The sequence below is a fragment of the Typopeltis vanoorti genome, chromosome 20, assembly GCF_054136105.1.
Source record: "Typopeltis vanoorti isolate ZY-2024b chromosome 20, IOZ_Tvanoo_1.0, whole genome shotgun sequence".
NCBI lineage: Eukaryota > Metazoa > Arthropoda > Arachnida > Uropygi > Thelyphonidae > Typopeltis > Typopeltis vanoorti.
Window position 1 is genome coordinate 28039839 of NC_143568.1, and position 17290 is coordinate 28057128.

Consider the following 17290-nt stretch of genomic DNA (forward strand, 5'->3'; position numbering starts at 1 on the left):
AAAAAAACACTAAAAAATTTTCCAAAAATCTTTCCCTAATTAAAATTCTTTTTTTTTTATTTATGTTGTAGTGTCGTGTCTTCTATTTCTATACTACTTATGAATTAGCGATCATTGCAAATACTCAGTCATAGGTCGTATGCGATGCGTAGTGTGTATTCTCAAATCGTCTACTCAACTCGGCCCCCCCAAAAGTTAAATCCTGAGTGCACTACTGGGTATAATACACATAACCAAGAGAAGAAAACTTTCCACGGATATATAGTGATCTTCGAGTTTTTTTTTTCCTCTTTCATTACTATTTTTTAACGCAGTCGTATTTATACATACATAAAATCCTTATTCACAAAAAACACGTTAAATAGATGCTCTAAGCATACTCCTTCGTAATGTTGTCTTGACTTACAGCTAGAGGTCACTTATTTCTAGATGATTTGTTTACGTTTGCGAGTAGGCATGTGAGTGTTTTTTTTTTTTTTTGTTAAGTTATAACTATTATGTGACAGTTTCAAAGTATTCATGGCAGGGTTTGGAAGGTTTCCTTCATACTATTCTCACCAACGGTATTTTCGATATCGATATATTTTTAATTATATATCTATAAATAAATTCGCATTTGAGGTGTTGAGTTTATCCACTTGTAATTAAGCTGCTATATTTTACCATTTATCCCAATCTTCCCTCTCACATTCTGCCTTTTTAACAGGCATAATATACTCGCTTCATACACATAGTTGCTTTTGCTGCAATTCCAAATAAACATACAACCCGCTTTTAAGTTATATGTACAACTACATGGCTTGTTGTGGAAGTTACACCAATTGGAAGGCATTTGAGAAGAGAGAAGCCAATGTTACTGCTCTTAGCCCTAGCCATATGTGAGACTTTAGTCGTACATACAGTTTGGAACTGTATTGAAACTAGAAAAAGTTATTCCAGTTATCAACAGGATAATTATATTTGATCAAAAGGCAAAAGCTATCAGCATTCAGTATTTCAGTGTTGCTAATAGTCTAGAAGGCATTTGACTTCACATTTGAACTCTTTCCTAGTGACATGTTTAAATAATTCAGTCGTCGATGCATCTGCAGTTTCTTAGATATATTTTATCTTATTTGGCTGGAATTTCGGCCAAAGTACCTAAAACAATGAAGCCAGTGTATAGTCTGTTATAATTGCATATATAGACTGAAAAACTTGAGTTTTACCTACACCCCTATTGAAACTAGTTAAGTTTCATCATTCATTTTTGAATATTTATTACTGTTGAAATTGCATTTAAGTAAACATCATTAGCCATTTGTTATTACTTCAAATGCACCATACAGCAAAATTTAAAGTTTTCTGACATTCAGAGTTCTTTTACATTAAAGACAAATGAAGAACTCTTTTACTTAACTGTAGGCTCATATTTATTATTATTCTAATGTTAATTCTACCCATAAAAGGTTATAAACCTCACATTTAATACTTTGAATGGGGTGATGGTTAGATGGTAATTTCTATGCTCTGGTGCCCAAACATAATATAGCACTTTACTTCAACCATTCATTAAGCAGGATTGAGTTGTTTTGACTTATGGCTGAAACTAAGGCTATGTCTGTTAATTGTATATGTATTCTTCTGGCTATTTTACCTATGTTGCAGATGAAAACCCAGCTTCTTCCATATGAGGCTGGATAACTCGCCTTCAGTTAAAAAAAAAAGCCCTTATAAATAAGAAGGGTATTCTCATAGCAGAGAACAAAAATCATCTATGCCTAGTAACTTGTATACAAAAATTACATTTAGGTGTTTCTTTTTATTATTATTTTTTTTTATTGTTAGATATAGACAAAAATTATCTACATCTAACATCCACATCTCTGCGGGAGGCAATTCCCCCAAGGATGTTTATTCAAGATGATCGTGTTGAGTTCAGTGCAGAATGTGTTCAGTGTGCCCATATAATACAATTTCTTTTGTGGTTTGTAGTGTTTGACATCCTGTGAAAGTTGTGATTCCAGTGAGGAATCACAACCTGGGAATAAAGTAATATTAATATGAACTTTTTTTCTTTGTAAAATACATAAATAAATATTAATATATTAAAAGTTAGAAAAAGATCAGCTAATCTTTTCTAGTTTTTAATTATATATAATTACATTTTTTTTTATAGTTAAGAAAATATTGACTGCTTTTGTTATATTACACTACCTACTAAGGTGGTGTTTTTTAGTAGTTTCTGTTATTGGTTTTCAATATTGTTTAATTGCCTTAACTGAAAGTGCTTGTGAAACTTAGGTGAAAATTTTACAAATAAACATCATTTTACATTTTATGTATTCAGTGGCGCACCCAGAGGGGGGGGCCAAGGGGCCCGGGCATCCCCCAAAGAAAAGGAAAAAACACTAGAAAATTTTCCAGAAATCTTTTCCTAATTAAAATTCATTTTTTTATTTATGTTGTGTGCTACTTATGAATTAGCGATCACTGCAGATGCTCAGTTATAGGTCATATGCGATGTGTAGTGTGTATTCGCAAACGTCTACTCAACTCGGCCCCCCCCAAAGGTTAAATCCTGAGCGCTCGGCCCCCTCCAAGATTAAGTCCTGAGTGCGCCACTGTATGTATTGCATTCCAATTCCCTTATATCTAGCACCTTCAACTCCCCCCCCCCATTAGAGTTCTCCATAACAATTACTTTACATGTACTCATTGTACTAATTTGCCAATGCATGTCATCTTTCATTATTTCTCCTGGCCTATCCTATATCAGCAACAAACCATCTGGTACCAGATAGCCTTGAATCCACTTCCTTTCATATCTATGCCTTCCTGCTCTTACTTGTAAAAGGTTTTTTTCACTTGGTTATAATTTAAATCGTATTTGACAAGAAATTACAATCCTTTATTTAAATGTAAGCAAACAAAGTTTATATACAAAGTATCATCATGATTAGGCCACTTGTATATAGAAGCTAATGACTTCGCATTAATTGTTTTAGTATCCCATAATATATTACACATTCTTTCAGATATATATAATGCTATGCATTATGAGAAGTGCCACTACCCAGACTGGCTTCGACCTTTATTGAGGTCTCCTCAGTGGGAACTAGACTCAGAAGAGATACCAAGGTTGAAGTAATTTAATTTCAATTATAATCAAGTGAAAAAAAAATTCTACAACTATCTCGAAACCAGAATATTTTAATAATAAGGTGATGCACCTTTTCACTACTTGTATTTAGGAAATATGACTTCTAAATTACTTCAACCTTGGTATCTCTTCTGAGCCTGGTTCCCACTGATGAGACCTCAATAAAGGTGTTTTGATTTTAAATTTTTATTTTATTTTTATTTGATTTTAATGGTGCAAAGACATCAAAGGTCATACTCCACCAGAACACAGGTTACAGCAGTACATATGGTAAATGGTTAGTAGAATAATCACAAATAATTATGCCCTTAGTGGGATTCAGATGTGCAACGTCTTGGCTGGAGAGCAAATATGCTAATCATTTAGCCAACGAGGCCGGCCTTCAATACAAGCCAAAACCTGGATAGCAGCCCTTCCCATAATGCATATCACTATACATGTTCAAAAGGATGTGCTTTGCAACTTTTGGTACAGTTGAACTAATCAATGTCAAAAACTTCTCTATATTTATTTCCTCCTCATTCTTTTCTGATCTTCCATAATGTCTTCCATTAACACTGTAAAACATATGGAAGGACATTATTATTCATATGATTTCCATTTTCCGTGTTTGATTCCATTCTGTTCTTTGATCTCCATTCTCTAACGCACATCTGCACCTTTTGTTAATAACATTCACCACTCAAAAGTGCTATCATGCTTTTCGCTCATCCCACACTTCTGGTGTTCACTTCCAGCACACTCATGTCAGTCTTGCTTTTCTTCCACAAATCTTTCACCCTTCATAAAGAATGCATCATATAATCATGCAGATCTACGAGATCATTAATGTGCTTAATTGGTTGAGGTATGTTAATAACTTCATACATGCATTCATTTGATGATGATAATGAATTCTTATACAACCAGAAGTAGAAGAGTCATCATCAGTTCAATACTGTGATGATGGGAACAGTTGCCAAAAAAACTAAGAGTGAGGCAATGGTCTTATGGCATATTCTCAGTTTGGATAGGAAATTAAATTAATCTTGGTCTCCTATTTCACACCTAGAGTAATGCAAACATGCAGTTCTTACAGGAAATTATGCTGTATTACTGCCGGGCACTTACAAAAGGACCATACACATACATACAAAAGCAGTCTATGCCTGTTTTACAGCCTCTGACTTTTAAATGTAAAGTAATAATAAATTAAAGAAATTATTCAAAAATACCTCAGTGCAATTGTAAACATGGAACTGAATTTCTTCCAGTAGTTTTTATGTAAACAGGTTTGTATGTTCACACATTCAAATCACATGTCCATTCATTATGAAATTACTACAACCTATCTGAAAGTTGCAACAGATACAAAAGGGCAATTAAATAACAGTAATTAAAATGTTAGTATCGTTACCAACTAATTCATGATAAAGTGTTATAATATGTTTCGTGAGGATAGAAGGGGTAAAAAGGGAGGGGGAGTGCTATTGATGATGGAGAAAGAGTTATGTCCATACAAAGTAGAGATGCAAAACGGAAATAGTGCCAGTGGTTTTGAGGCAGTATGGTGTGAGATAGAGATGAATGGAATGAAATACTTGGTGGGATGTTGTTATAGATGAAATACTTGGTGGGATGTTGTTATTAATGTGGATGGTGTTGTTGGTGAAATGTATAGTCTAATTTGCCAAGCAAATAAGAAAAGGTGATCATTATGGGTGATTTTAATTATGGCAATATAGACTGGAATGATGAGATAGCAACTTGAAGTAAAGAAAATGAGTTTCTTGAGTTTTTGAGGGATAACTACCTCAGACAGTATGTAACAGAGGGCACACGAGGATTAAGGGTCTTGGATTTGGTCATCTCATCAGAGGATGTAATTATAAATGAGGTGTCAAATCATCCACCAATTGGTGAGAGTGACCATGAGGTGATTACCTGGGTGGTTGCCAGCAGTGCGAGGATTCCTGTGAGAAAAGGGTATATGTGGAACTACAATGGGGGGGGGGTGATTATGAAGAGCTCAGGAGACAGCTTGCGGGTGTAGCGTGAATGAGGAGTTAGCTAGAAAAGAGATCAATGCAGCTTGGGGGGATTTTCAAAAACTATCTAGTAGATGCAATGTCTAAATATTCCAAGGGTGAGAAGGTTAAATAAGGTAGGTGTGAGATGGATGAATAAAGAGATTAAGCATGTGATACAGAGAAAAAGGGCATTATGGAAGCAGCATAAGAGAAGTGGAAATAACAATTTCATGAGGTCTACAAAAACCAGGCAAGGAGGGTGACTTGATTGGTGAGAGTAGCTAAAGAGAGGTATTAACAGCAGTTAGCTAATGAAGCCAAAAAGAATCCTAGGGAGTTCTTTCGATATGTAGCCAGCAAAAGAAAGAATGATTATGGAAGGATGACATTGGAGAAAATGGTATAAAAACAGCTGTTGCAGAATGTGTGATGGAGATACTTAATGTGCAGTTCATAAAGATCTTTCAATCTTGTGAATGTGACTTCTTGGAGAGATTGAGAGCAGTTGATGATGGGGAGGAGTGTAAGTGAGACTGTAAGTGAGCAAGAGGTGTTTGGGGAGGTGAATAAACTAGATGTAAATAAGGCTGTGGGATTTGATAATATATCATCGCGTATTCTGAAGGAATGTGCGAGGGAGTTGACACCTGCCTTGACATATTTTTTTAATACAAGTCTTGCACTTGGTCAAATTTCTAAGGAGTGGAAGGAGGGCAAGATTGTGCCACTTCATAAAGGAGGTGATCGAACTCAAGCATCAAACTATAGGCCTATCTGTGTGTCAGGTGTTGTAGTTAAGTTGTTGGAGAAGCTTGTGAGAACTAGGATCCAGAGTTGGGTTGACAGCAGTGGTATAATCTTTGATGGACAGCATGGATTTGCTAAAGGGAGGTCATGTTTTAGTAATCTACTTACTTATTACAATAAAGTGACTGCTTCCTTGGACAGAGGAGAAGGATACACAGTAATATACATGGATTTCGCAAAAGCTTTTGATAGAGTACCTCATGATAAGTTGACAGTCAGACTAGAGCAGATGGGGTTGGATATTAGATTAGTGCATTGGATTGGAGACTGGCTATCTGATAGGCATCAACAAGTTGTGTATGGGGGGTGCGATATCCAGGAAAAGGAAACTCACTAGTGGAGTGCCTCAGGAGTCTGTTTTAGGGCCATTACTGTTTAATTTGTATATTAATGATATCAGCGAAGATTTGGATGGAGATATTCAGTTGTTTGCAGATGATGCAAAGTTGGGACGTACCATAAAGAGTAGTGAAGATGTTGTGGCCTTACAAGAAGACTTGAATAAATTGAGTGATTGGGCACGGAAATGGGGATGCGAGTTCAATGTTGCAAAATGTAAGGTTTTAAAATTTGGAAAACAAAGATGGGATGCAAAATTTATGCTTGGTGAGAATATATTGTTGGAGGTAGAGGAAATAAGAGATCTGGGGGTGATAGTGGATAAGGATCTAAAATTTAGGGGACACGTCGCCAAAATTGTGAAGACAACACAAAGGCTTCTGGGAATGATGCGGAGGACACTGACGTGTAGAAGTAGGAAGACTCTTGTTCCGTTGTATAAGGCTTTGATTAGGCCACACATGGACTATTGTGCCCAGATTTAGTCACCGGGTTTTCAGAAGAATGAAGAGATGTTGGAAAGGGTCCAAAGGCAACTGACTAAGGTAGTTTCTGAGCTCTGGAATGTCGAGTATGAGGAAAGATTGAGAAGATGTAATTTGCAGAGTTTGGTGGACAGGAGGAAGAGGGAGATATGATAGAGACCTACAAATTGGTAAGGGGTTGTTATAGGATCAGTGGTGGAGAAGTTCTACAGAGAATAGTGGGAGAACCAGAGGTCATTCCTGGAAACTGTATGAAGAAAGAGTGAGAGGCAGGTTTTTTTGTGCAGAGTTGTGAATGATTGGAATGCCTTACCTGAGATTGTGGTGTCTGCAAGGAGTTTGAGTGTGTTTAAGATATGGTAGATGAGATGTGTGTGTGATAAAAGGACCTCCCAGATGAGTCTTTGACTCCATGAGGTCTTGGGGTAATAATATTAATAACTTAACAAACAAATAAAGTGTACATATCTACAGAGGCTTTGGCAGCTAATGCTGGGCCTGGGATAAAGGGCTACGAAGTGAAAAAAAAAAAAAGGGTTCTTGGGCACTTAAAAATCACAAGCTGGGGAATCTTTCCCCCTTCCCTTCATTGGAGTTGCATATCTATAAAAAAAAAAAAAAAAAAAAAAAAAATTATATAGTGGAATTTTTAGATTTAGCATTAGTTTAAAATACTTACAAAAAAAAGTTTTAATTTGTTAACTAATAATAATCAACAACCATGAATTATCCTTAACACTTAATTATAATTTGTAATATTTTAAAATTCATGTTTGGATTCTTTGCTTATATATGTACTGCTGGAATGTTTCTTAGATTCTCTGCTTCATGTATATATAGACTACTTAGAGTGCAAAGCAGTCTATGCTTTCTTGGCACTCTAAGCAGGCATTGGCTTCTGGATTATGACCTTTGTGTTAATGATATTGGATAAATGTATAATTCATAATCATATTAAATAATTTTTATATTTTCTTTTTACCATATTTCACTTATAGAGGTTTATTTACTTTTGCAGAAAGAAAAATCAAGTTTAAATGCCTTTTGAAAACTGTCTTTAATACCCAGAAAAAATGGGGAAAACAAAACACAAAAAAAATAAAGAAGACAAGGAAAGACATCACAGGAAGCACAAAAAGAGAAAACGATCAGTTTCAGAGGATGAAAGTATTGTTTTGATGAAAGCAGTGAACAGAAACAAACCAGCTTTTCCAGAAAACATAGAACCATCTTGCTCATCATCATCATCTGAGCAAAGAATGGCAACTGATAAGCTTCATTCTGAGAGCATTGATAAGAAAACCAAGGATTTGCTGAATCAAGATTCAGGGTTCTCAGTAGAATCAGATGTGTATTTTGACTGGGAAAGCCATAGGAGCACTCTTAATAGGATATTTTTCAGAGATCAAGATGTTATTACAAGGCTAGTATTTTTTTTTTTTTTCTGACTTCAGAATTAAGTTTTATTTTTGATATTAGTGTTTAAAATCTAGTTTTGTTTTCAGTTTTAAAGAAATGAGACTTTAAATAAAAGCTTTAATGTTTTTTTCTTTTATTCTGAATCTCAGGAAGAACACATTTCCTAGCTGTTATTTAAGAGATTTTTTTCTCTCTTCTTTTGAAACTTATCTTCATAAATTATTGGATTTCACATTTCCAGTAATGGCTGTATTTAAGTATTTTTCTCTCTGATGTGTTTAACTTTATACATTGATTAACATTCATCGTGTGGCTTCAATGAAAGAAAACAGATATGCAAAATAATTAATTTTTTTGCCTAGGCTAAATCAATAAATTATTTAGTCTAGGCAGTGTATATGCAGGTACTACAGTACCTAATGATTAAATAAAGACTGTTTGGAAGTCCTGAATGGCATTTCTGTTAGAGCTGTAAGTTGTTCTTGTCCAGTGGGTCTTGTACATTCAGAGGTAAATACTGAAGTTAAATGCGTGTATGTGTGTGTATATATATATATATATATATTTTTTTTTTTTAATATAAAAATATAAATATTAAATAGAAATAATAAATTTAGTTTAATCCTTTATCCAAGTATAAGCAAACAAAGTTTGCGCCTGAAGTATCTTCAGGACTGAGGTAACTCATATTAAAGGTGGACCAAGCGCTCTTCACTCCTTATCTTAGTATCTCCCATAATGCAAAGCACATCCTTGCGGACATGTATAATGCTATTCATTAAGGGGAGGGCCACTACCCAGACTGGTTTCGACCTTTATCGAGGGGTAAAAAAAACAAAAAAACTTTCAACATTAAATAGAAAAGTACATTAATAGACCAAAACATTATGGCTTTCCCTACAATTAGACTGCATGGTCAACCAGAATCAGACCACTGGTGGTGCTCTCTGATGCTTCAGCACATGAGTTCAGTAAAGTAACAAATATCTGCATTAATAAATTCTCATTTCAGTAGTTTCATTTAATCCATTACTGTTGGCTGAATAAATAGTTAATCTTCCTTCTATACAGCTTGAAAAACAACAACAAGAGAACATCATTTTATAATAGCTCAGAGATAAATCAGGAAGTGCAATGATGCAAATGAAAAAAAGGTATTTGCATCCTTCATCCCCATACAGCAAATAAAGTTTTTCCCAAAGTGAAAAAGATAATGAATAAATGAGAACTAATTCATTTCACTTATTTTCTTGCATAAGTTACAGTTGTTGGTAAGATTTAGCATCAGTTACTTAGCATATAAGTAAAAAAATGGGAATACGTTAGAATTGAATACTTATTAAATAATAGTTCCAAGTTACAACAAATTTAAAAATGCTACAAGAATTATCTATGAACAGTATACAGTAATCTACCATTTATCTGATCTTGAAAACAATGACCATTCAACCGACCCCTGCATGTCATCTGATTTCTGGTACAGCACTATATAACTATACTTCAATTATCAAAACAGCAGATTGCCTTCCCAGCGAGGTCAGATAAACAATAGATTACTACAGAGTCCTTCAAAAAAATGTATACACACTTCAGCAAAAGAAAAACCTTTATAAAAATTGTAATACTAAATTTTTACAGACATCTAGGGATGAATACAAGTTACCTTTTGACTTCTACAAGGTGCTCAAAGTGGTTACCATTAGCATCCAGACACTTATTATTATGGTGGACTACTGCTTGGGCAACGTTGGCCAAGTCCAGCGGGATTGCTGCTCATGCCATTTCCATTTCTTTCCAAAGGGCCACCAGTGTAGCTGGTTTTCTACGATACACTGATCACATATTACAGTGATTTACACTGATTACAGACTCTATTAGATCGACCCCAACATATTGGTTACCTCTTTTAGCAGGCATTATTCCTACAGAACTACGTAGATTGAATTCTTTAGTCCGTGAATTTAAAAAAATTGCAGTTAATCCGAACCTACCTATTCATCAGGATCTCCCAACTCTTAACATCAATAGATTGAAATCTCGCCATCTATCACTACGAGCAGCAGAAGAACTAGTGCTAAATAATTTTAATCCTTTATCAAAGTTGGAAGAAACATGGAAGGAAAATACGAAAGAACATTTGCTTAACATGTTTAAAGGTGATCAAATTATTAAAGGATCAGATCTACCTCGCAAAACATGGACAGTACTAAATAGAATTTGGACAAATCATGGCCTGTGTGGTGATACGCTCTATAAATGGAACAGACAAACATCTCTAGAATGTGACTGTGGTGCTCCACGACAGACTATGCAACATATTGTAACAGAATGCACCTTCCGTGCTTATCAGAATGACTGGAATGACTTTTTACAAGTGGCTCCTGAAGCTGTGACCTGGATTACGAACTTAGATCTGAATTTATAATGATATATATATTCCTTGGATTAGATCTGTGTTTTCCTTTCAAGTTTTAACTTTTAAATTCTTCAATTCTGTTAATATATAATGACATCATGATTCTCTTTTTTAACATCTAATAATAAATTTAGTTTAATCCTTTATCCAAGTGTAAGCAAACAAAGTTTGTGCCTGAAAATATCTTTAGGACTGAGGTAAGGTAGTGCAACTCCAAGCAAAGGTGGACCAAGCTCTCATCACTCCTTGTCTCAGTATCTCCCATAATGCAAAGCACATCTCCTTGCAGACATGTATAATGCTATGCATTAAGGGAAGGGCCACTACCCAGATTAGTTTCGACCTTATTGAGGTCTCGTCAGCTGTTGCACTACCTTACCTCAGTCCTGAAGATATTTTCAGGTGCAAACTTTGTTTGTTTACACTTGGATAAAGGGTTAAACTAAATTTATTATAGTCTAACCAAGTGAAAAATAAACTTCCAACATCTTTCTCTAAATCCAGAGTAATTCAATAATATGGTGCTACACCTGTTGGCAACTCCTATCGGTAAATATGACTTCTTCTATTGCTTCTGCCTTAGTATCTCCATGTTTGGGTCTGTCTCTCACTGACGAGACCTCAATAGAGGTTGAAACCGGTCTGGGTAGTGGCCCTTCCCTTAAAAGCACATCTCCTTGCAGACATGTATATACATAGCAGTATATACATGTCTGCAAGGAAATGTGCTTTGCATTATAGGAGATACTGTGACAAGGAGTGATGAGAGCTTGGTCCACCTTTGCTCGGAGTTGCCTGGTGTTGCACTACCTTACCTCAGTCCTGAAGATATTTTCAGGCACAAACTTTGTTTGCTTACACTTGGATAAAGGATTAAACTAAATTTATTATAGTCTAACCAAGTGAAAAATAAACTTCCAACATCTTTCTCTAAATCCAGAGTAATTCAATAATAAGGTGGTACACCTTTTATCAACTCCTGTAGGTAAATATGACCCTTGGCTTTCACTAATTAATCAGTATGCAGTGAAGAAGGCGTCTAGCAAGTGCCACCATCTCATGGTTCCCTAACCCTAACACAGTATTTTTAATGTCTAAAAATATTGTGGGTTCAATGGCCGATTTTCTTGGGTTTATGGGATGACAAACCTGAGTTTCCAGGAGAGAAAAAAGCTTGACCGTGCCAGAGATCAACTAACTCGGGAACCGGTTAAAAAAAGGCTTAGAAAAATGTTCCTCCAGTCGACAACTAGACTTGAACTTGTCTTTCTTTGTGCGGTCAAGCATTGTAGAGTGCAAACACCACTTCTACTGAGCTACACAGACCCCTATTTAGATAATTCTTGTAGCATTTTAAAATTTGTTTTAACTTGGAATTGTGCATGAGTAGTCTGAAATTTCACTCTGTTTTGCTTTATCATATTTCATTGATTTTTGTTAATCTTTTTTCTGCATGGCAGTAATTTAATTTTGTTACTTTGTCTGCTGTGATGATAAGTATACATTGGTTATAGATTTAGAAGCTTGCATAGTTTAGGCTGATCCCTAGGCTATGCTTTATGGTATAACCTATATTTTTCCATATTGTAATTTTGTATGCTTCATATATGCTGTTAGATTCTATCAGGTGAAATTGAGTGATGATAGTTTCTGTTTAAAATAATTTGTTGAAGACATTTGTAAGATTAAAATATTGCAGTTTGGTATGCTAGTGTCTTTCCAGACACTAGGCTGCATTAAAACCTTACATTAAAATAGTGCCCTATTCCAGTACAGTTGTATAACTTAACATATTTCTTATTCTTCCAATGCACTTTTCAGAGTCCTTGATCTAAATGAAGCAGCATGTGAATTCCATGTCAGCTTGTTATTCATCTGTAATCCTAGAAGATTTACTTGACTGCATCTATTAACTTATTACTCATTTGCTCTTATATTTAATAGATAAGGATGTAATATTTTGTTCTTTTTTTTAATCATTTATTTGATATATTTATCAGATGATTTGAACATGCTTTGATATTTGAACAAAGAATCGTCTATTTGATCTATCAAGATTTATAATCATATTGTTATAAGAAATCCATTTAGGGAGTATCCAGTGATGGGACACAAGAATTTTAAGCAGGGGAGATTTTACTCCTCCCCTTCTCTTATGTTAGAAATGAAAACTAAAACAAATGTTTTCATGGAAATTCTTTATTTTAATTTTCTTATTAAATGAAGTGACAAACAGGAAATAATTATTTCCTATTTGTCACTTGATTATCATTGTAGTCTTTTTTTCCTTTTTTAATCCTTTCATTATCACTGTGTAGTTATTTACCAGCCACATTTGAACTGATGGAGTTATATCCTAGGAATTGAGAAGGCTAATCATATTGTCATCAGTTTATATATATATATAGCTCCTCCCCCTGATGCCTACTGTGCCCCCCCTCCCCAGAGTTCCGGACGGATAGGCCGGTTCTCCTTGAATTCTGATGACTCGAATTTTGAAGACTCGAAAGGGGGTTCTGCCCCCACCCAGTGCCTACGGCGCCAAACCCCTCGAGTTCCGGACTGGTAGGCCGGTTCTCCTTGAATTCTGATGACTTGAATTTTGAAGACTCGAGACTCAGGGTAGCCCCTGAGTTTCAAAACGTTTCAAATAACGTGACAAAAAATGTGACACAAAAACGTTACAAAAAAAGGCTTATCATTTTATATTATAGAGTAGATGTGTGTGTGTGTGTGTGTGTAGAAAGTTTTTTTTTTTTTACCTTGGGTATGTTATATATTAAAGATACTAAGCAATTTTAAATAAAACTTAGGTTTTAATCCCATTTCCCGAGTAAGCAAAGAGACAAGATAAATTTAGTTTAATCCTTTATCCAAGTGTGAGCAAACAAGTTTGTGCCTGAAAATATCTTCAGTTGGTGCAACTGTTGGCAACTCGGAGCAAAGGGGGATCTCATCTCATCACTCCTTGTCTCAGTCCTGAAGATATTTTCAGGCACAAAGTTTGTTTGCTCACACTTGGATAAAGGATTAAACTAAATTTATTATAGTCTAACCAAGTGCAAAATAAACTTCCAACAAGTAAGTCAAGTTTGCACCTGCACGTAGTGCAAGTCAGGGCGACTCCGCACGTAGTGCAAGTCCAGGCAACTCGTGATAAAGGTGGAATAAGCTTTGATCACTATCCTTGGTATTTACTCTTAATGCAAAGCATATTCCCTAGCGGGGATGTATGATGCTATGTGCTTTGCATTAAGGGTAAATACCAAGGATAGTGATCAAAGCATATTCCATCTTTACCACGAGTTGCCTAGACTTGCACTACGTGCAGCGCAAACTTGACTTACTTGTCTGTTTGCTTACTTGGGAAATAGGATTAAAACCAAGTTTTATTTAAAATTGCTTGGTATCTTTAATATATATATCAAACTGTAAGAGGACTTCTTTCATTTGTTATTTATAAATATACTATTCTTAGTTGAAAACCCGTCTTCTGCCTCCATAGAATATCATGATTATGCAATTTTTCCAAAAAGTTATGAAATCATTGATGTTGATTTTGCAATTAAATATTTCATTAATTCACAAAATTCCTGCTCAACAGCTTTACAAGGAAAACTGTATTATAAATTGTACTTGAAAAGAAATTATATTTTTACTTTATCCATCAGTCATGTGTAAACGAACTTTGCGTGTGAAGTAACTTCATTCACCAGGCTGTTTGATTTTACAAGCACTTAACTTCATATCAAGTTACACCAGTATATCCTATTTTACACCTATTTTCAGACATATTACTATGCATTATAGAAAGGGACTCCATAAACGTCAAAACCAGTTTGGTTAGAGATGTGACATGACCCTTCTCATAGTGGTGGTTTTAACAAATAGAGCAATTTTATTTGACGTCAGTGGGAGGCAGGTCCAAATGTGGAGATACTAAGGCAGAAGCAATAGGAGAGGTCATATTTACCTATAGGAGTTGCCAACAGGTGTACCACCTTATTATTGAATTACTCTGGATTTAGAGAAATATGTGTAAATATGACCTCTCCTATTGCTTCTGCCTTAGTATCTCCACGTTTGAGCCTGCCTCCCACTGACGAGACCTCAATAAAGGTTGAAACCGGTCTGGGTAGTGGCCCTTCCCTTAATGCATAGCAGTATACATGTCCGCAAGGAGATGTGCTTTGCATTATGGGAGATACTGAGACAAGGAGTGATGAGAGCTTGGTCCGCCTTTGCTCGGAGTTGCCTGGTGTTGCACTACCTTACCTCAGTCCTGAAGATATTTTCAGGTGCAAACTTTGTTTGCTTACACTTGGATAAAAGATTAAACTAAATTTATTAAAGTCTAACCAAGTGAAAAATAAACTTCCGACCATACCACATTAGATTGGCTCTGCTCATACATTCTTGAATGCTAATAGTGTCAATGTGTCAAGTTCCTTTCTAATAGTTTAATTTTTAATATGATTCAGTCATCTCTTCACTCTCTTAATTCTTCTAAGAACTCTCATATCTGTGGTCACTAGTCTCTGATCAAGTTCTTTATTTCTAGGCCTTTCAAATCAATAACTTAAAAACTGGTTTGAACATGTCTTATATACTTCTAGTTTGGTGTTTTGGATAATTTCTTATTCCATATAAATTTATTTAACTGACTCCCCACCATACCAGCTTTGCTTATTCTGTTGTCTATTTCCATATTTAATTTGCCATCTTCACCAAAAACTGTCCATAAATAGTTGAAATATTCTACTTGTTCTTTAGGCTCTCCATTAAGAATACAGTTAAAATTTCTGTGTACATGCCTATTTTCATTTTTGGTGTTTTTATTGCTGATTTTTCATGCTAAATTTGTTACCACTGTTATTCAGTTTAGTTAGAGAATCCTGGAGACTTGCACTGGATTTGTTTAGGAGTACAACATCAACTGCATAAAGCACAGAGCTAAGTTTGATATCTAATATCAAGTTTAATGCCACTTTTTTTCGTAATGCAATCCATGTAGATGATGAATAAAAGTGGAGATAGTATGCACCCTTGTCTCACACCTGCTTTTACGTCAGCCCATCTTCCTGTATTTTCTTCAATTCTAACTGCTGACTTACAACTTAAATATAGACTGTGTATAATATTCCATTTATCTCATATAATTTTAGTGTTTTGAAAAGCTTTTCTGTGGGCACCTTGCCATATACCTTTTCCAGATCTATAAAACTTAAGTATAAGACTGTGGTCATTGTTAAAGCAACTACCATTATAGTCTTGGCCTAGCTTAGATGCAGTTATGAGTTTGCTCCACCATTATATTAATATAAATGCCATCCAGGCAACCTGATAAAAAATTTATCATGTTACTTAAAAAAAAAAGGGCTGTTCAGAATAATTAATCTACTAAGTTATTCATAATATTTTGCCTTATCACAAATGTATGTGTGTGTGTGTGTGGGGGGTCAGAACTCAGTATGATGCATAAGGCACTAAAACACAAAATGAGCAAATAAAGGAGCTACTGGACTTAGTGCTAATTAGCACCTTCTGATCAGGTTTCTGATATTAAGTTATTGGCTTTGGCTGTTGAGCTGAAGGACTTTCACAATCAGAGGCATGTATCTAAAGTTAAATATTGTGTGTGTATATATATATATATATATTTTACATATTAACATAATACTGTAATTAATTGAAACAAGTACTTTTTTTCATTTTTTTTCCATAGTTATTTGAAATCTTTAAAAAAATTCTCTGTAAAACAAATGGTTTATTTTATGTATAGAAATACCTCAAGTTATAATGGTTTTTGGACTTTCTTAAAGAAATATCAAGCAGTTCAAAGAAAGGCAAGTTTATCAGCAATTCCAACTGGTAAGAATTTCCTTTCTAATTACAATTGGATTTATAACATTTACACCTATAACTAGATTTTAATGGTCTCATTTAGATGTATACTCATTTGTGAAGAGAATGATCCCAGTTGCGCAGCCATTAAGTTGAGCATATATAATTTAAAAAAAAATTCCAAGATTTTGAATAGTTTTTTTTTATTATTATTATTTTTGTAAATGCACCAACTGCTAATAACTGGAAAACTTAGCACCTAATTCCCACTAATTCCATCAGTGGGAATTAGGTGCTAAGTTTTCCAGTTATTATTATTATTGTTGTTGTTATCTTCACCGCACTCCTGAGATACTAATTGGTCGATAATTGGATACATTGGTCTTTGCACCACCCTTGTGCAATGGAATTACCATACATTCTTTCCATTCCTGTGGAATCTTCCCTGTTCTTTGAGATTCATATTAAACAGCTTAGTCAAAGGAATAGCCAGCTCAGCTGAACACTCTTTTAGCACACGTTGATATCCCATCAGTCCCTATTGCTGAATTCTTATTCAGTTTGTGCAACAGCTCTAATACCTTGCCCTAATACATCTGAGTTTCTTCATCCAGCGAAGAGGTAGCAATGAGCTCAATGTCGCATACACCAGGTTGATAACTTTTAACAAAATGGGCATTCATTAGTTTGAACAACCTCTTCTGCATCTGTAGAAGAGGTTGTTCAAACCCTCATGCCATCAGCATTTAGAATTTATTCTTTCATATTCATTTTGCAACTTTTACTTGCTTTTATATGCTAACAATTTATCAAGATATATAACAACAGT

At 34.9% G+C, this 17290-nt stretch overlaps 1 protein-coding gene across 2 annotated transcripts in view; it reads left to right on the forward strand.

Annotated features, from left to right (window-relative positions):
* Positions 1–471: 471 nt before the first annotated feature.
* LOC150095301 (putative ATP-dependent RNA helicase DHX34) overlaps positions 472–17290 on the forward strand; it is a 152755-nt gene continuing 135936 nt past the window's right edge. For both annotated transcript variants that reach the window (XR_016550042.1, XM_090409988.1), the window contains exons 1-3: positions 472–563; positions 7801–8205; positions 16400–16488. Coding sequence is in view for 1 of the 2 variants with exons in the window: in XM_090409988.1 (XP_090266114.1) it covers positions 7856–8205; positions 16400–16488 (439 nt within the window). In the remaining variant the exon portion in view is untranslated. The remainder of the gene's footprint in view (positions 564–7800; positions 8206–16399; positions 16489–17290) is intronic.